Consider the following 20,243-nt stretch of genomic DNA (forward strand, 5'->3'; position numbering starts at 1 on the left):
AGATTCATGTATAGTTTTAACTATACATTTCAAGGTGTTTTGAAATGTATAGTTAATTCATTCAACTGGAAATATTTATGTGTATTAAAGGTATTTTCCCATAAATAGTTCCTAAGTATTAACAGTAAAGTTATTGTTGTAGGGAATATACATTTTTTTATGTATAAGAAGTAATTAGGCATACTTTGCTTATAGCTTCATTTTCTAAGAATGTAGAAAAGGAAATAAAACAAACTCTTGTCACATGGAAATCTTTAAATAACCAAAACTATGTTCTATTAAGGAAGAATGAAAAAATATTGAACAATTCAAAGGATAAAGCAGAATAAATTCTGTTCTTTGGGAATAACAGTCTCATAAATACCACAAATCAAGGAAGGGGATTTCCTGACTTCTGCTTCCAAGCAATTCCAATAAATGAAGGAGGAAGTGATTTTCCTTTTTAAACAACTTATTGTTGGCAGGATTAGTGTACTTCCTTTCAATCTTAGGGTTTTAAACACATGTACACTAATATTCCTTAACTTAGTAAACTTTTGGGGTTTTTGTCAGGTTCTTAGTTTGCAGAATGTTAAAATTGTTTCAGTGAAAAGTCACTCTTTTGTGGAAATGTTACAGAGCCAGGGAGATGATATATTACCCAGAGGGAGGGAAACACCCAGGCATAACACTTGAGTGGGAGGGATCCCATGCTCTGGTGGAAAGGCAAAGGCTTTGGAGTCGAATGCATTTATATTTCATCTCTGGCTTTTAAATATGAGTGAGGGAGCAAGTTTCTTAGCTTCTCTAAGTCTCAGCTTCTTCCTTGGCAATAATACTTAGGTGACAGTGTTGTGATGAGGATTAAATTAAATGACACCTAGCACTCTGCTTAGCATAGAGTACACGTTCAGTAAATATTAGATGCTTTTCCCACTTCTCCCAGTGGTTCCTCACATGGGTTGAGAAGTTTTCTAGAGGTAAATTGCATACCCCACAGCGAAGCTGATCTATCGGTTCTTCCTCACTCTTTTAGTCAGAGAATGATAGAAATTTGAAAAGTGCTAGAGAACAGGAGAACATCTGAGCTCGGGGATCAGACTCTAGGATAAGAAACTAGTTCAACAGGAAGTGTGCACTGTCAGCCCCTTAAGGATCATATGCTCAAGGTGTCCAATCCCATCTCACATGTTTAATACCTCAAATGTCACTTGATGGTAGAACACTCTCTAGGGAACTCTGTGAGAACAGTACCCAGCTGTAGTGGAAGGCTGACCTGAGAGCACCTTTTAGTCTTTCTCTAGCCTTCTTTGTCCTCATGTAATTTAATTATGTCCTCTCTTGCTGCAGCTTTTAAATTCAAAGACACTTATTATTAGTGTCTGTCACCTTAAATTACCAGATTCTGGCCCTCTTCATCTCCTCCCACCTTCATCCTGTGAAAGAGACAGTGGTACTGCTAATTTAAGTTGGTTCTGGTTTCTCCTCGGCTGCTCCCCCAACACACCTACGCTTTCACAATTAATTTTATTCCTATAGGTGGGGAAAACTTTTCAAAATGCCCTGGCTATTTATTGGGAAGATCTCCATATCCCTACGGGTAAAGAAGAGATTATCAGTTATGTTTTTAAATATCTTAATGTGCTTTTGGGATACTGCAGAAAAATTGTCAATTTTTATTTTGAGAATATCTGCCAAAACACAAAATGCTCTCAGTCAGTTAGACTGATCATACTAACTTGTTGTTATGTTTGCATTACTATTCCCATTTTATTGAAGAACAAAATGAAGATGAGACTTTCTGTATACTGTTTATGCACTGCATTAGGTCCCGAGAATATAAAAAGTACAAGATTTGCACCTTACATGATTCTTAAGTCAAAGGGAAGGCAAGCGAGGATTAGAATTCAAAGTCCCTAATTCTATTTTTTTTTTAAGATTTTTTTTTTTATTGGGGAAGGGGTACAGGACTTTATTGGGGAACAGTGTGTACTTCCAGGACTTTGTTCCAAGTCAAGTTGTTGTCCTTTCAGTCTTAGTTGTGGAGCGTGCCGTTCAGCTTCAAGTTGTTGTCCTTTCAGTCTTACTTGTGGAGGGTGCAGCTCAGCTCCAGGTCCAGTTGCCATTGCTAGTTGCAGGAGGTGCAGCCCACCATCCCTTGCGGGAGTCGAGGGATTGAACTGGCAACCCTGTGGTTGAGAGCCCACACTCCAACCAACTGAGCCATCGGGGAGGCAGCTCAGCTCAAGGTGCCGTGTTCAATTTTAGTTGCGGGGGCAGAGCCCACCGTCCCTTGCGGGACTCGAGGAATTGAACTGGCAACCTTGTGGTTGAGAACCCACTGGCCCATGTGGGAATCAAACCGGCAGCCTTCGGAGTTAGGAGCATGGAGCTCTAACCGCCTGAGCCACCAGGCCGGCCCCCTAATTCTATTTTTTTGCATGTTAATAAAAATGCTATTATATAGTGCATTGGATCTATCTCAGGCATAAAAATACACAGAACTCTTTCTCTGATTCTGTGTCTATAACACATATATTCATATGTACGTATGTATATTTAACTTAAATTAACACCTATGAAATATTTATTGATTGATTTCCAAAGCTTATTCTTTATTCTGCTCCTTTTCTTGATGCTTAAATGTGAGCCTGCTTTAAAGTACAAATACACTTTTTTTTTACACTTTCTATTAGAGTATCACTTAGATGCAGCACCAGAAAAACACTATCATTAACCCTTTACTGGAAAGAATTCTAGTAGGAAGAAATAATTAAATGTCTGTATTGTTTAAGCCATTGTTACATGGATATTCTGGTACAGACATACCTCATTTTATTGGCTTTGCTTTATTGCACTTCACAGATATTGTGGTTTTTACAAATTGAAGGCAAGACCCTTCACCAGGCAACAGATTACAACTTGCTTTGCTGCGATACGCACTTGATTTTGATACTTGCTTTATTTTGGTGGTCTGCGATGGAACCCACAATATATCCAAGGGATGCCTGTGTTTGCTACTGAAAGCGCCATTAAATAAATTTGGTCTGCAGTTAAAGCACCTGACCTAGATGGCTTTATTTCGGTGTTCTTCCAGATTTTCAAAGACTAGATCACTTAAATCTTAACTTTTCCAGAACATGGGAAAAGTGGAAGTATTCCTCAACTCTTTCCATAAGACTGTGAAAGCCTTGATACCAAAACCAGACAGGAAGAAAAAGAAAATTAAAGGCCAATCTCATTATCATAGACACAGATTCTAAATAAATTGTTAGTAAACTGAATCTAGCAGTGTATTAAATAGATAATATGCATGCTCTAGTTGGGTTTATTCCAGGAATGCAAGGGTGGTTTGACATTCAAAACAAAACAATACAAACATCAGTGTAAATTACCATATTAACAGATCAGAGGGGGAAAAGATATAATCATCTCAATAGAGGTAGAACAAGCATTTGAATTCGGTATCCATCCATGATAAACACTTAGCAAACTAAAAAGAAAAGTTTCCTAATTTGTTAAAGGAAATCTACAAAAAGCTTAAAGTGAATATCATTTCCAACATTAAAAGTTTAGACGGCTTCTCTCCAAAACCAGGAACAAGATAAGAATATCTAGTATTATCACTTCTAATCAGCATTTTACAGGAAGTTCTAGACAGGGCAGTAAGTCAAGGAAAAGAAAGAGATATAAGAACTTAAAAGGAAGAAACATTGACAGGTAATATACTTATCTTCATAGAACACTCCATAGTATATAACCATAACTTATTAGAAATAATAATTGAGTTTAGCAAGATGGCCGGGTATAAGATCAGTGTACAAGATCAAATACATTTCTAATACTTCAGCCACAGATGGTGAGAAAACTTAATTCAAAATGCCATTTACAATAACATTAAAAATGAAGTATGTAGGAATAAATCTGACAAAATATGTATGTATAAGATACAAGGAGGAATTTTAAATTTTGAAAACATTAAAGAAGATATAAATGAACAGAGAAATATACCATGTTCGAGTATGAGAGGACTGAATATCAAAAAGATACCCATTTTCTTCAATCAATCTATCAACTCAGTGCAATCCAATCAAAATCCCAGCAGTATTTTTCTAGGAACTTGACAAGCTGATTCTAAAAGTCGTAGTAATTAATACACAATATGGTAATATTGGTACTAGGATGGGTAAATCAATGAAACAGAATATAGGGCCCAGAAACAGATCCCCACCTACAAGGATTAATTTGATATCTGATTAAAGATGATATTTCAGATCACTGGCTGATGAGTTATTTAATAAAGGGTATTGGGACAATTGGCTATTCCTATGGAAAAACAGGAAATATCATCCCTATTTCATATCAAAATGCCAGATTTAGTAAAGTCCTAATATAAACAGCACCCTGAGCAGAATATAGAACGATTTGGAGCTGACTGACAATAACTCCGTAATTGATACAGTACGTGCCACCTGGTACCGATTGGTACGTTCCATCTCTCATCTGGATTATGGCATGTACAACTTCATTAGTTAGTTTCACTATGACTTGTCACCTCTAGTTCATTCTTCATACTACTAGAGTATGTGCTCTAAAATGAAAATGATATTGTTACTCTCCAGCTTAAAATCCATTCATGGCTTCTCATTATACTCAATATAAAATCTAAAACCCTCAACATGGCCTGATGCCTGTGTATATCTCTACCCTCATCTCTTAGTACTCTACCATCACTCCCAGTTCCCTGTAAGGCAGGACCCACGTCTTTTTACCTGCTTTAGATCTTCAATGCTCTATTTGGCCTCTGGATCTTTGCAGGATACCCTCTTGAATGGGAATACTTTTTCTTCCCCTATTTCACTTGATTACAGTTGACCCTTGAACAGCACCAGTTTGAACTGTACAGGCCGACTTATACGTGGATTTTTTTTCAGTAAGTACTGTAAATATTTTCTCTAATGATTTTCTAAATAACATTTTCTTTTCTCTAGCTTGCTTTATTATAGGAATACAGTATATAATACATATGCTAAATATGTATTAATCAACTGTTAATACCTTCCCAAGGACTGAGAAAAGGTCAGCAATCTCATCCAGGCTATAGCCTTATGGGAATTGACCTCATCTAGAAAGCAAACTGTTATTTCCAATTATTTAAATATGATGGAAGTTTGTGATAACTGAGCTCTGGCAGTTGGTTCTAAACAGTGTTCCACAGATTCTTTTACCCTGACAGGAGTCCCAGATGTGCTCGGTTTATCTCCTTTCACTGGGAGATTTTTTTCATTAGATTTATCAGAGAAGTATAAAATTGCGTTTTTAGGATTGCTTGATTGATTTTGTTTTTGAAGTATTAGACAATACCAGGATCTGGTAAACCTGAGTTTTTAAATAGAAGGTGAATAGAATTAGAACTATGAACTCCAGTTAGAACATTTACCTAGCAGAATTGGAAGCCAGAGCTTTAGTTTCAGCACTCTTATAAATTAGCGCTTGAAATGAAGGCTGACCATATTTCTTTAGTTTGATTTCTGTTACGTAGTTCATTTATTGGACAGCTAAACTAGATAGAAAAGAAAGAAAGAAAAGCTACAATCTTTCATAAGTAGATTACATCCCAGTTAGAGATAATCACTACATACATACAAAAAAGAGTTGATACTTTATATTTGTCCTCTTAGTCTGTCCTCACTTGAGGCTCTTGATCAAGGCAGAGCCCTTTAAACTCCAGCAGGACCAGGTCCAAATCCTTAAATTGCACTATCCTTAAAAGGTCTTTGTCTTCCAAACAAGTAAGATAATGTTGGAACATTCCCATTAGTGAGTCATGCTGACCAAACATTGTTTCTGTGTATTTTTGACTTTTTAATCTTCCCTTTCTTTCTTTCCTTTGCCTATTAAATGACTACTGCAAATACAAGACTCAAAAGTTAACAGGATCTTGTGTAGAGTATTTTTGTGATTTAAGAAAGTTTGCTTATTTGAGTGTTGACAGCAGACTATTCAAAGATCAAATTTTTATTCTAATAGAAAAACAATCCAAATTTTTACTTCTCGTATACCATCTGTGGTTGTTTTGAAACATAATTCACAAATTCACAAATTCTTTGATATTCCTCCTTTCAAAAGGTGGAGCCCCTCCCCTTGAACATGGATAGTACTTAGGGACTTGCTATTAACGAATAAAATGTGGCAGAAATGACAGTGTGGCATTTCTGAGACTAGGTCATAAAAAGGCTTTGTGGCTTCATCCTTTCTGTTTCTCTTGGGTCATTTGTTCTGGGAGAAGCCAGCTCCCACAACACAGTATACTTAAGAAGCTCTGTGGAGAGGTCCATGTGGCCTCTAGCCAACAACTCTGTGGGTGAACGAGTTTGGAAGCAGATCCTCCAGCCCTAGTCAGGCCTTCAGATGACTGCAGCCCCAATCGCATCCTGACTGCAGCCTCATGAGAGATTTGGAGCCCAAACCAGCCAGCTAAGCTGCTACTGAACTCCAGACCCACAGAAATTATGAGATAATGTATATGTGTTGTTTTAAGCTACTAAATTTTGGAGGTGAGTTGTTATACAGCAATAGATAACTGATACATTATCATGTAACATTTTGTAGTAAAAGATTGATAAACTTTTTATCTGTCTTGTAGTCCACAATTGTTTAGTTCACCAGAATTCTCAATTATTTACTTGAACTGTTTTGGACTGAAAGATATGCATTAAAGTCATTATTAGTATTTTTTTTTATTTCTCCAATCTTCTGTAGCTACTGCTTTACAAAAGTTGTTGCTGTATTAATTGTTGCATAGATATTCATGACTATTATACCGTGTTTCCCCGAAAATAAGTCCTAGCCGGATTATCAGCTCTAATGCGTCTTTATTATTTTCGGGGAAACACGGTATCTTCATGAGTTGTAGCTTTTCGCGCTATAAGGTGTCCTTCTTTGTCTCGTCTAATACTTTTTGCTTAAATGTTACCTTATCTGATACTATGATTATAACCCTTGCTTTTTTAAATTTGCATTTGCCTAGTACATCTTTGTTCATTCTTTTATTTTAGGCTCTCTAATACACAGCACAGAGTGGGGTTTTATTTTGTGAGTCAATCTAAAAATCTTTTTTTAATAAATGATTTAAGCCTATGTATGTGTATACATATATACATAACTGCTATGTTTGATCTCAATTATGTCATCTTTATATACAAAACAATGCATGATCTTCCAGTAAATTATGTGCTCAGTTTCCTTGCTTGTGTTTGTGTGTATGTGTACGTATTATTTCTCTTGATATTTAGGGAAATTTATGGTTTTGTTCTAATGATGCCCTTTGTACCAATACTACTCATATAATACCGTGGTCCTCTTTTTACACATTGACTATTAGTTTTCTACTTGGAGCAATAATGAAAGAACTTGAAACTACCTCCTTTTCTCTCTCTCTGCTCACCACCATCCAATTTTAGTTAATATTATTTTCTTTAATGTTTATTCTTGTCCTTCTAAATACGTTTTGGTTTATTATATTCAGTTTGTTGGCTTAAATGACCTCCTTTAACTCCCACATTTTACCTTTTAGACAATCAGTGAGTTATTCTACTTTTTTCTCCTTTCCCCCTTCTCTCATTTTTTTTTTAGTTATTACTACATTGTCAGAGCACATAAAATTTATATACTATTCTTTTGTGTGTGTGTGATGTCTGATCTTATTTATTTGTTACTCTTAGAAAGTCTCATTTTTGACTGGACTCAGACCTAGAGGTAGAAGCTCTCAGAGAGGTCAGCCTGCGTCTCTTGGCAATCTGTTCCTGGTGTTTTTCTTTGGCCTCCTTCATTCTCTTGGTCAAAAGTTTAGCATAGTCTGCAGCCTCTTATTTTTCTTAGTACACTGTTTCTTCAGAGCAATACACCGACATTTGTATTGTAGGATTCGTGGAGTAACAAGATGCTGAATCTTGGATGCTTTGGTCCTAGGTTTCTTACCTTCTTTGTTTAGGGGCTTTCTCATAACATACTGGCGGACATCATCTTCTTTAGAGAGATTGAAGTTTGCGATTCTGCTAGCTTTTTTGGGCCCCAGGTGATGAGGCACAGTAGTATCAGTGAAACCAGGAATATCTTTCTCCCCCGCTTTTTTACAATGACCAAGTTGAGAACACTCAGATTGGCATCCACAATACAACTCCGAACAGATTTGCACTTTCTTTTTCCAGACCTCCTTGGTCTATAACAGGAGTGCCCCTTACTCAGGGCAGGTGGACATGGCCATGGGTGTCCGCTGCTTCATGGGGAAACCTTGTTTGTCGTTCCCACCACTGATGTCAACCACATAACCCTTCCATTCTTCACTGAGAGCATCAGCAGCAACTTCTGTGGCCATAAGCTTCTCATAAAATGTACGAAGTTTGCATTCATCGTCCACTGAAATAAGTTTCTGGGAGCCAGTTGCTGGGAAAGAGATGTTTAGCTTCATCCTGAGCCTATATACTATTCTTATTCCCACTTTTGTTTTAGTCGCAGATATATAGCTAAATATTTGTATGTTCGGTGTGTACCACCAGTTTCTTTGCTGCAGTTTTCTCAGTCTTCTTAGCTCGGTGCAGTTTTATCCTCAGGAAGGACTCATGAGTATAACAGTCCCGGGTGTTTAACATATGAAAACTTTTTTCTATAGCCTTGCTACTTATAAAACAGTTGGTCTGCATTTAAAATCTTTGGTACTTGCGCTGGCCCGGTGGCTCAGGCGGTTGGAGCTCCGTGCTCCTCACACTAGTTCGATTCCCACATGAGCCAGTGCCAGATGGCTCAGTTGGTTGGAGCGTGGGCTGTCAACCACAAGGTTGCCGATTCGCCTCCTTGACCCCCGCAAGGGATGGTGGGCTGCGCCCCCTGCAACTAACAACGGCAACTGGACCTGGAGCTGAGCTGCGCCCTCCACAGCTAAGACTGAAAGGACAACAACTTGACTTGGAAAAGTCCCCGAAGTATACACAGTTCCCCAATAAAGTCCTGTTCCCCTTCCCACCCCACCAAAAGAAAAAAAAATCCTTGGTGCACAAGTTTTTCCCCTCGATTATATTGTCAATGTTGCTTTATCATTTTCTGGCTTTAAATGTTGTTGAGAACTCTGATGCCAAACTGGTTTGCTATCCTTAGAAAGTGACTTGGTCTTTTTGCCAGGAAGCGCAGGTAATTTTTTTCTTTGTATTAAAGCATAATAATTTTCTAGGATAAATCTAAGCAATGACCAATCTGGGTCTATTTAACTTGGTATATGGTGTGCCCTTTCAATATGTATAGATTCAGGTCATCCTCCCCTCCACACCCACGCCCCCAGTCCCAAGAAAAGTGTGACTGAAGTATAATTGTAAATATTAATTCTATTCCATTATTTGGATTTTATTCTTCAAGACATCTAGAAAATGTATATTGGGTGCTGTTTGTCTGATTTCTATATTACTTTCTCTTGGATCGTTTTCATCTCTTTCATTTTTCTTGGCTTTTCTTATTTCCGTCCTCTGTGTTCTGTATGGTACATGGTCCTAGCTATTTTGTTGTTGTTGTTGTTGTTTTGTGTTAGGTTGCATTCCCTGGGTACATAAACTCTGACACAGGGATTTGTATGCAGGAAGTTTATTGGAGAGCACTGTGGGATCAGCAATTGTAATGATGTGAAGGAAGGAGGATGGGACGGGAGATGCTGAACTGCAATTAGTGGTGTGCTGGTAAATGTTTAACAGCATTCGCGGGGGAGGGGGTGAAGCCCTGATTTGTAACATTTTCCAGGATGTAAATACTTCCATCATGGCCAATTTTAAGCTCCCAACAGGATATCACTGAACTGTGGATCGGGGGAGAAATGCATAGTAGCACCCGTACAGAAACAATAGACATAAACTCAAGGGCATAGATAATAGTAAATGTAGTAAAATAATTAGGAAGTAATGAATGTTGAGTATTTATTACCTTGGTTTTGAATATAATGTACTTAATTGTGAGTTTCTATAATTTAAATTTTACTAATGGCTATGTTTAACAACCTGCTCACAAAATTCCTGAAGATTATACCAGTTGGCTCTCACAGGCCAATAGGAGCCCACTACAGTACACCGCTGACCATTGTGTCACGACAAAGGCTTTAGCCCATCCTATAAGGAGCTTTGAAGTTGGGATGGCCCTTCAGAGTTGTCCTACCCTGGGGCAGGGACCTCTATATTTCGGCATGGACCAGTCACTGGATGCAGGGGAACGTTGGCTGAGGGTTTTCTTTGGCTAAAGGAAATTCCCAGAGAGGGACTCAGCCAGCGATTTTCCAGCAATTTGGGGTACGAGTACTGAAACGGGTATCTGGGGAGTACTCCACAGGACCCACTACTGTATTTTGTAGTTTAGTCTTGGTTTCTGCTTTGGGACAGCATTTTTTTCTGGTGTGCTCTCATCTGTCAAAACTTATGATTGTTTTTGTGTGTATGTGTTTTTTTCCTTATAGTAACTTTGTATGGAAACTGAATTTTTGTTGTTGTTATTCTTGTTTGAATATGTTGGGTTTTTCTGGGTCAGCTTTGAACAAATGGATCTTTTGAAGAGAATGGAGATGGTTTTTAAGGTCCTTTCCTGTTTTTGTTTTTGTTTTCAGCTCAAGCGCTCCCTCTTCTGTTGCTATAGTGAAGAGCAGTTTTCTTAATTATAATGTGCTTTTCTTTGTAGTTAGACTTCTGATTCTCCTATTGTATTCTAAGTGGGGTACTTATTACCACTTACTTCTTTTCTTTCTTCCATTTACCACTGGCTGCTGTCTCCAAGGAACAATGACTTTACTTTCCAAAGTGCCTCTTTCTCCTTAATGTGGCACTTTCCCAAGACTGCCACATTTGTTTTATGAATTTTCCAAGCTCTTGTGTTTTGCCTCCTGTTGCCAGTGCTGAACTGCCAGGTTTCAGACCACCTCTCATCTGTTCCCACTAGGGGTTGGATGGTTTTCTTCTGGGAGCGACCCCTTGTTGATGTTATCAGGTTCTACCAACACTGAGACCCTCCATATTCTCTACTTTTTCAAGTGGATTCTGTGACCTCTACACATTTATGGGGCTCTGGATGGTCTGTACTGTATTTTTCCCAACTTACATGTAAATTGGAGATTGTAGGATTTTTTCCTGTATTTAGTATCAGTTATAGGAATTTTTATTTGCTTTTCTTTTCGCTCTGTATAGTTTTTAGGAAGAGGTGAGGTGTGGGAAGAGCCATGGAAACCTAGAATGTGTATTTGTTTTTAATATGCATAAATAATATTGTGCTTTAAATATCCTATTTTTTTCTTCTTTCACTGTATATTATGTGTTTAAAATCTATCTGTGCACTATATGTACACCTGGTTTGTTGCTGCATTTCTTCCACAGTATGCATCCACCCTACTTTACGTACCTGCTCTCCTGGTTAAAATACTTTCATTGCTTCCACCTCCCTGCTATCATTGAAAGACCTGAATGCACACTTGTATATGTTCCTTGTATATGTACACATGACATTTTTTCCAGGACATATACCCAAGAGATGAGATTTTAAGATTACAGGGCACACACACACTTATGTATTTGCAGGTTGCTTCCTAGAATGGCTAAGAGTTTACACTTCCACATCCTGTGTGCAAGAGGCCATTCTCCTCACACATTTTGCCAAGATTTGGTATTAACTGCCTCTTAAATGTGCCATGCTGGTAAATAATTCAGTAAGTTTTGGCTTCCAATTCCGTTTTGATTTTTTTTTAATTTCAGCTTTATTGAAGTATAATTGACGAATAAAATTGTAAAATATTTAAAGTGTACATTGTAATGATTTTAAATTTTGTATTTTTGCATCTTGTTTAAGAAACCTTTCCCCACCAAGTCACAAAGGTATTTTCCTACATTTTCTTCCAGTAGCTTCGTAATTTTACATTTCCATTTATATCTTTAAGCCATCTGAAGTTTACCTTTATATTTCGTATAAGGTAGAGATCTAACTTAATTTTTCTTAATATTGTGAACCAGTTACATATCAACATAATTTCTAAGCAGTCTGTCCTTTGCTCATAAAGATGGCTTTGCCACCTTTGTGTTGCCACTCTTTTTATATGTCAGGTTCTATGTATCATGGGTCTATTTCTGAGCTTTCTATCTTTCCTATTTGTTTATTGTTCCAGTGCTACTGGTGTTTTATTTTATTTTATTTTTTTAAAATATCTGTGGTTGGCTGGCCCGGTCGCTCAGGTGGTTGGAGCACCGTGCTCCTAACGCCGAGGTCGCTGGTTCGATACCCACACGGGCCAGTGAGCTGTGCCTTCCACAGCTAAGACTGTGAATAATGGCTCTCCCTGGAGCTGGGCTGCTGTGAGCAGCCAGAGGTTGGTGTAAGCTGCCCTGGGCTGCCATGTCTTGCCAGGAGAGGTGTGAGTGGCCGGCAACCAGTGTGAGTGGCTGGGCCAGGGAGCGGTGTCCTACTCAACTAGACTGAGAAACAACGGCTTGAACTGGAGTGGGGTGAGGAGGCGGAAGAAGGGGGGAAAATATCTGGCGTGCTAGGTCTTAATAGATGGTATTGTTATCTCCTTTTGAATTTTCTTTTTCAAAATTGACTTATCTTTTCATGGCCTACTATTCCATATACATTTTGGAATGAGTTTTTCAAGTTTCTAAAAAAGTTCCAGCTAACATTTTAAAATAAGATTTGAACATGTACATCAATTTGGGAAGAACTGACATCTTTCCTAAGCTGTCTTATCTAAGAAGATAGTTTATCTGTTTTTTCAGATCTTCTTTTATGTCTTAATAGAGTTTTAAATTTTTTAATGTAAAAGTATTGTGCCATATTAGTGGATTAATTGTGAAATATTTTCTAATTTTTGGTGCTATTGTGAATGGCAGTTTGCCATTTCAGGCTTATTTTTGTTAGTATAGAGAAATAATATTTCTGTTATTCTGAAGAAATTTTAAATGTAAAGGTTTAATTTTATCAAGTATTTTATACTGCAGCTCTTGGGATGATCATGTGATTATTCCATAGATAAGGTCAATAACATTGATAGTTTTCTCATGTTCAGCCATTCTTCTCTTCCTGGAAGAATACCTGACTGTTGAAATCAGTTGAATAATATTTATTTGTATCTATTTTTAAAATCTATTTCTATCAGAAACATAGGTTATGATTTGCTCTTTTTGTATTATCTGATTTTAGAATAAATAAATAGGCAGCTTTTCTTCTTTTCCTATTCTCTGGGACAATTTAATTGATATAGGCATTATCTGTCTCTTGAAGGGTTGGTAAAACTCACTGTAAAACCATATAAGCCCAAAGGAAAAAAATAAAAATAAGAAAAAAGAATTTAAAAAAAACTCAAAAAACTACATAAGCTTAACTAAGGCTTTTTTGGGGGGGTAAGGTCTTTAATTACCATTCAATTTATTTATAGGTATTTGGTCTGTTCATATAATTTCTTCTGCCAATTTTGGCGTTTTACAATTTTCCGAAAATCATCTACTTCATTTAACTTATTTAATGTATTAGCTTATAATTGACCACAATATTCTTTTCTATCTCTCTTGTATCTGGAGCTAGTTCCCTTGATTTCATTATGTGATTTGATTATTTGCATCTTTTTTTCCTCATCAGCCCATAAGACAGTTGTCCATTTTACTCATCTTTATAAACTAAATGGTAAAAATAAGTCCTAATATAGCAAAAATTACTGTAAATGTTAATCAGTTAATCCATCAGTTTCTGAGAAGGCAGAAACTCACGTTGAATCTCAGGCTGGATTTAAAAATTAAGATCTAGCAATATATTATCTATAAGAGACACTCTTAAAATGAAAGAATATGGATAAGTTGAAAGTAAAGAGATGTAAGTAGATATTTGAAGCTAATATGAACAGAAACTAAAAACAAAACAGGCAGCTATTTTGTATAAGGTAAATTCAAGCTACAAATTCAAGGCAAAACTATCATCAGAGACAAAGCATAAGGAGTAGGCTTGGTGCAGACTATCAGGAGCTTGGCCAAGTGGAGATATCAAATGGATTATTGGATATATAAGACTAATATTCAGGGGCAAAGTTCAAAGGCAAAGTCAAAGCTGAGATATAAATTAGTAGTCGTCAGCATATATATGGTATTTAAAGCTATAACACTGAGTGAGACCATCAAGGGAATGTTAACAGGACAAGAAGGCCAAGGAGTAAACCCTGAACCACTGTAACATTTTGAGGTCAGAGAGATGAACAATCAGCAAAAAGATGTATTAATAGAAGTAGCCAGAAAGGTAGGAGGCAAACCAGGAGAGCATGAGGTCCTGGAACCCATGGGAAAAAACTATTTCAAAAAAAGAGAGTGATCAATAGTTCAAATGCTGCTGCTAAGTCAATCAAGTAAGAGGAAGCTGAAAATGGGCAGTTGGATTTAATATGGAGGTTGTTGCTGACGTTGTTACGTAGGAGCAAGTTTGATGATGGAGTAGGAGAAAGACCTGATCAGAATGGGTTTAGGAGAGGAGAGAAATTGGAGATGGTGAGTTCACACAATTTTTGAAAGGAGTTTTGTTGTGAAAGGAGGGATAGAAATGGGGCAGTAGCTAACAGAGGAAATGAGTTTAAAAGAGTTGCTAGCTTTTCTTTTTTTAAGTTGAGAAAAATACCATTATGTTGCAAAGGATAAAATTGATGGAACAGAGAGAGATGGGAGAATTACAGAAGCAAAGTCCTTGAACAGAAGAACAGAAATGGGATCTAGTGCACAAATGGAGGGGCCAGCATTAGGTAGGAATTAGATAGTTCATCCACAGGTAACAAGAAAGTAGAATATATAGGTACAAATGCAGATAGTTAGGAAGATGTGGTGGTAGAAGTGTGTGGAATTAATAATGATTGCTTCCATTTTCTCAGTGCAATAGGTCATTAGCCAAGAAAGACGATGAAAGAGAAGGCCTTAGATTTGAGGAGACAGAAGAAAATACAAACTTGTTGTTCAAGAAAGTCAGAGTGAATGGATTAGGAAAATACAATATATTTGCCAGGCAGCATTATGCCAGGCAGCAAATACTCATTAACTTGAAGTTAATGAGTATTTAAAGTAAGACCAATCAGCAAGTTTGAATGTTTTCTTGAAGCCACATTCAGCTGCCAGGGTGCAGCTATAGAGTAGGCAGAGGAAATTGGATTTAAGCTGGGCTGCGGTCAGCCAAGGGGTACGTCAGAGCAAGAGAAGAGCAAGTGAGTTTGAGTTAAGAGCATACTCAGATACAAGGGACTGATTATAATGATCAACCACGGAATTTATACTGGGTTACAAAGGAAATGAGGACCTGAAGAGGGTGAACAGCAGGAAGGTGGTAGAACCAAGGAAGTAAAAGGTCCCTGTGGATATCAAAGGGTTGCTGGAGTTGGGGTACTAGTGGAAGTGAGCTGTAAAGAGGTGACGTTTGAGGAATGAATTGTTTGAAATTGAGATTTTAGAAAGGTTGCAGGAGTTTGTTTGGTTTTGGTGGGTTTTTTTGTTTGTTTGTTTTTGTTTTTGTATTGACAACGTCAAGGGTATGACTAATGGCTAGAGAATGAAATTACTGAAGGAGAACAGATCAAAACATTGCAAGGCCAGGTGTTGGAAAGATCTATATGAACAATGAAATTGCTAGGGATTATTTAAATATATAAAACACTTGACTTTATATATTGTCGCGTCCCGCGCAATACGGGCAGTGAGAGAACGAGAAGGGGCGGAGAAGGGTTAAGAAAGAAACAGAAATCAAGAAAGTTTTGAAACAGAGGCCAAGGGTCTCACAGCCTCAAAGGACAGAGAGCCCCGAATCGGGCCACCTTGTGGCTTTTATTGAGGTACATACAAGGAAGTAGCATTGTTTTTACTACGTCTGTGAGTCTCAGACACCGTACCGGAAAACTGGTTCAAACCAATCACCCTTGCCTGTGGAAAGTCCCATGATGTATAAATAATTATTGTTTGTACCTCCCCAGGGGACAAAACCTTTATGTTGAAAACTTACTGAGATGGAGAACTGATGTTATCACATCCCAAGCACGTTGTGGGAAGGAATACAGCCACAGAGGCAGAAGCTCTCCTTAGACAGGGGAAGGTGGGGGGCTGTGCCCACTATCAACCCCGTGAGTTCTCCTGGTGGTCCCCACATTACTGTGCCTGTTTTAGGTTGTTCCTTTCTTGAGGAATCTTATCCGTCATTGGCTAGCCAGCCATCCTTTGGGGCCAAACAAGGAGATGGCATAAAGATGAAGCAATGTCCCTGAAAGGAATAGTCTCACAGACTCTTCTTTCTTTTTAGGGGTAGGTACGAGGGGACAGACAGGCATACTGCTGTGTGACAACAATATATCATGTAATATTTTATATAATATGTAGCGAGGGCAGGGAGGAATGACCTGAAGTAACATTGAGGAGTGAGGAAGACCCCCCACCTCATTTCCAGGCCAAGTGATAAGGGGGATGTGGGAGTTAAAATAGACATGATTTGACAGGGCTGCAGGTGAGGCAGTATTATCGGGGAGAGCGAAGGGTCATTTCTTGCTTTCTCTATTTTGAGGTTATATTGTTATAAGCAGCTATATTAACAACATAGATGTGTTCTATTATCCATATATTACATATTCTTGATCTACTGTCTCCCTTTGTTCCTAATGATGCGGTTTGCCTTGAATCCTATTTTTCTGACATTAGATGTCTGTTTGGGCTTTCTTTTGGTTCATAGTTCTCTTTTTCCATCTACATATTTGTTTTAACTTGCCCTATCCTTTCTTTCTTTCTTTCTTTTTTTTTTTTTCCCCAGGACTTTATTGGGGAACAGTGTGTACTTCCAGGACTTTTTTCCAAGTGAAGTTGTTGTCCTTTTAGTCTTAGTTGTGGAGGGCACAGCTCAGCTCCAGGTCCAGTTGCCATTGCTAGTTGCAGGGGGCACAGACCACCATCCCTTGCGGGAGTCCAACCGGTAACCTTGTGGTTGAGAGGACACACTCCAACCAACTGAGCCATTCGGGAGCTCAGCAGCAGCTCAGCTCAAGGTGCCGCGTTCAATTTTAGTTGCAGGGGGCACTGCCCACCATCCCTTGCGGGACTTGAGAATTGAACTGGCAACCTTGTGCTTGGGAGCCCACTGGCCCACGTGGGAATCAAACTGGCAGCCTTCGGAGTTAGGAGCATGGAGCTCTAACTGCCTGAGCTACCGAGCCGGCCCAGCCCTATCCTTTCTTTTTAATATGTCTCTTGTAGACATTATATTGCTAAATTTTGTTTTTTAATACAATCTGAGAATTCTTTTCTTTGGTGAATTTAACTCATATATTAAATTACTTTTATGTTAGAACTTTTCCATCTTAGTTTAAATTTTCTTTCATTTTTTTCTTTTTGCTCATTTCCTTGAATAAATCAGTTTTTTCCATGGGTTTGAAAGGCATGCATTTTATATTTGTTCTTCCATTTGTTATCCGTAAGTTATTAAGACTCTTACTTGTATTTATTTTTCCCAATTTATGAAACTTATCAACATCTATCTGTATCTTCTTCCTTACTGGGACAAATACTTTAGCACACACACACTCTTACCCACCTCTGGATGTTGCACTCTGTCCTCTACTTTGTTATATCTGGGGTGTGTGTGTATAAAATTCCTTTTTAGATAATAATAAACTTTACAGTTATTTTTTCATTCTTACTATCTTACATTTTATAGCATTTCCTAAAATTTTTCTTTGATAGACTACTTCCTTTAAGAATATTTTCAAAGAGCATCTCTAAGATAACCTGCTGAGAACTTGAAGGTCTAAGAATATATTTATTGTATCTCACATTTAAATGATAGCTTAGCTGAATATAAATTTTGAGTCAAAGTTTCTGTTTCCAATATTTTGAAAATATTTCTTTATTGTTTTCTTGCCTCTAATGTTGCTTTGGAGAAGCCTCACATCATTCTGATTCATTTTCTTTGTGGGTGAACTTCTATTCTTAGAAAGTTTTTAGAATTTTCTTTTTATTAAATATCACTAAGTATTCATTTTTATATATCAACCCTATTTATCACCCCATACACCCTTTCAATATCAATCTTTCTTTGGAAGTTCTCACTTGTTTTTGTCATGTATCATCTTCCCTTTATTTCCTTTCCCTCTCCTATTAGAACCCCTATTATATAAATGGTGCTATTTCTATATCTAGCCTTTATATTTCTTCATTTTTGTATTTTTCATCTCTTATTTCTTCTCACTGTGTTCTGGAAAAGTTTCTTGGCCTGATCTTGGCTATGTCCATGTTGATGTTTATGTCATCTAATGAGTTTATTTCAACTATTCTTTGAATATTCAGTAATCCTACTTGGTTCTTTATAATGTTTCTGCTTCATTATCAGTATCCTCTTTGGGGACATTTATTTGACTTGTATTCTATTAATGCTTGTCATCTATTATAAGTTATTCAGTTAGTGCCTTTCTAATTGTCTAGTTATTTTTCCCTGTGAGGTCGTTTTCCCTCATGGGTATCACTTATCTTGGTAGGTAATGGATGGAGAAAGGGTGGGAGTAATCAAAACCTAGGCCTTAGCTTGTGCCACTCCTGATGAGTTGGGACTCCAACTCTGAATATCCTCATGTGTGTTGCTCTCATCAGACGGCTTCCCCCTAGTGAACCTCTCTATACCTTACCTTAGGTTTTGTTCTTTTCTAAGAATGTATTTCTCTAGCTCTCTGGGTGAAAAGTTCTATGGGAGGAGGTAGGAGGAAACCTTTAGATGTTTGTTTGGTGAGCCAGCACTTAATGTTTGTTTTGTTTTGTTTTGTTTTGTTTTACATCCCAGTAGTGTTCCCCTGCCAACCTGCTGTCAGTATTGTAGTAGGGCTGATGGGAAAGTAGTGATCTGCCGTGAGCAATGTGGTGAATAGAAAAGAGCCCAGCTCACAATTTCTTCCCAAGTTTCTCCCCATGTTGGGAGCCTGGTCCTGTTCTGTCCAGGGCTACTGTTTTCCTTCTTTACCAAATCATAGCCACCTCTGACCCTCCAGGGTTTCTGCTGGCTTTCTTTTCTTTTTTTATATCCATTCATTTCTTATTTCTGAGGCCTCTTGGAGTTTCGGTTGGGGGAGGTAGACTGTGACACTTTGCCATCATGTCAGTGGCTGTATGATGTCCCTTTTATGATAGCCTACATTGTGTTTGTTGAAACTTTATGTTCCTAGTAATATAGAGCAGAAGATAATTCTTTCTTGACTGGTCATGGTAGTATTCTGAAGATGTTTAACCTAAAGAATTGTAGACAGAATGTAAAAGCAAAGGACAGACAAAGCAATGTATGTACATGAAAGGAGCAAAATAGACATTTTACTAAAATGTATTGAAATTTACTTTCAACTTGCTTGTGTTTAATTTTCCAGTCACTTGGGAATCTTCTTAAGCCTGGAAACAAGACAAGAAAATTAATCTTATTACAAATTTCTCTTAAATACATTTGTGGGAATGTAGATGATTCATAGGGAAAAAAAAGAGTGCCTTCAGAATTCACAAAGTTAAAGTAGTAAAATTGATATGTTATCCTTATTTATAAGTCACCTTAACAAGGCAGAATGTCTACAGGACCAAAATCAGGAAGAGCAGGGCTTGGCAATAACTTGTTATTTATTAGACAGTATTATTATACCTAAAGTTAGAACATAGCCTAAATATTGACAGTGGTTATTTCTGAGCATGGACTTGTCTCTATTTTCCAAATTTTATGATGAACATGCTTAACTTTTGTAATTGAAAAAAGATAAATACGGTTTTAATAGAATTTTTGTAGGGAAATTATCATATAAATATACAAACTTATGCAAGGATATTTGCTTCAACATTGTTTATAATGTTGAAAAATACCTAAATTTTATCAAGAGATGTAAAGTTAAATAAATTATGATAGATCTATACAACGAATATCATGCAACCGATAAAAATGGTGATGTAAGTCTATATGAACATAGGAAAATTTCAAAGATGTATTGTTAAGTACACAAAGCAGTTTACAAAATATGTCCAATATGAGCCCATTTTTGCAACCACAAAGTAAGTGCACAGAAATTTTTTGAATAATCTATGCAAGAAGTTGCTGCTCCATCCATCCTAACAACAAGTAAAAAGTTGAACAATCAGAAAGATCAACAACTCTTTTTAGATCCTTCAGAGAAGTGAGTTCACAGGGCAAACCATTGCCCCCAAGATTGGAGAGCCAGAAAGGCAATATAGAGAATCACAACT

At 37.4% G+C, this 20,243-nt stretch overlaps 1 protein-coding gene and 1 pseudogene across 1 annotated transcript in view; both read right to left on the reverse strand.

The window, feature by feature from the left end:
- Positions 1 to 7,671: 7,671 nt before the first annotated feature.
- On the reverse strand, positions 7,672 to 8,449 carry LOC117027994 (40S ribosomal protein S6-like; annotated as a pseudogene).
- A 10,938-nt stretch (positions 8,450 to 19,387) lies between these two features.
- Positions 19,388 to 20,243, reverse strand: part of FAM186A (family with sequence similarity 186 member A) — a 50,401-nt gene continuing 49,545 nt past the window's right edge. The window contains exon 10 of the mRNA XM_033117671.1: positions 19,388 to 19,409. Coding sequence (XP_032973562.1) covers positions 19,388 to 19,409 — 22 coding nt within the window. The remainder of the gene's footprint in view (positions 19,410 to 20,243) is intronic.

The sequence above is a fragment of the Rhinolophus ferrumequinum genome, chromosome 10, assembly GCF_004115265.2.
Source record: "Rhinolophus ferrumequinum isolate MPI-CBG mRhiFer1 chromosome 10, mRhiFer1_v1.p, whole genome shotgun sequence".
Taxonomy (NCBI): Eukaryota; Metazoa; Chordata; class Mammalia; order Chiroptera; family Rhinolophidae; genus Rhinolophus; species Rhinolophus ferrumequinum.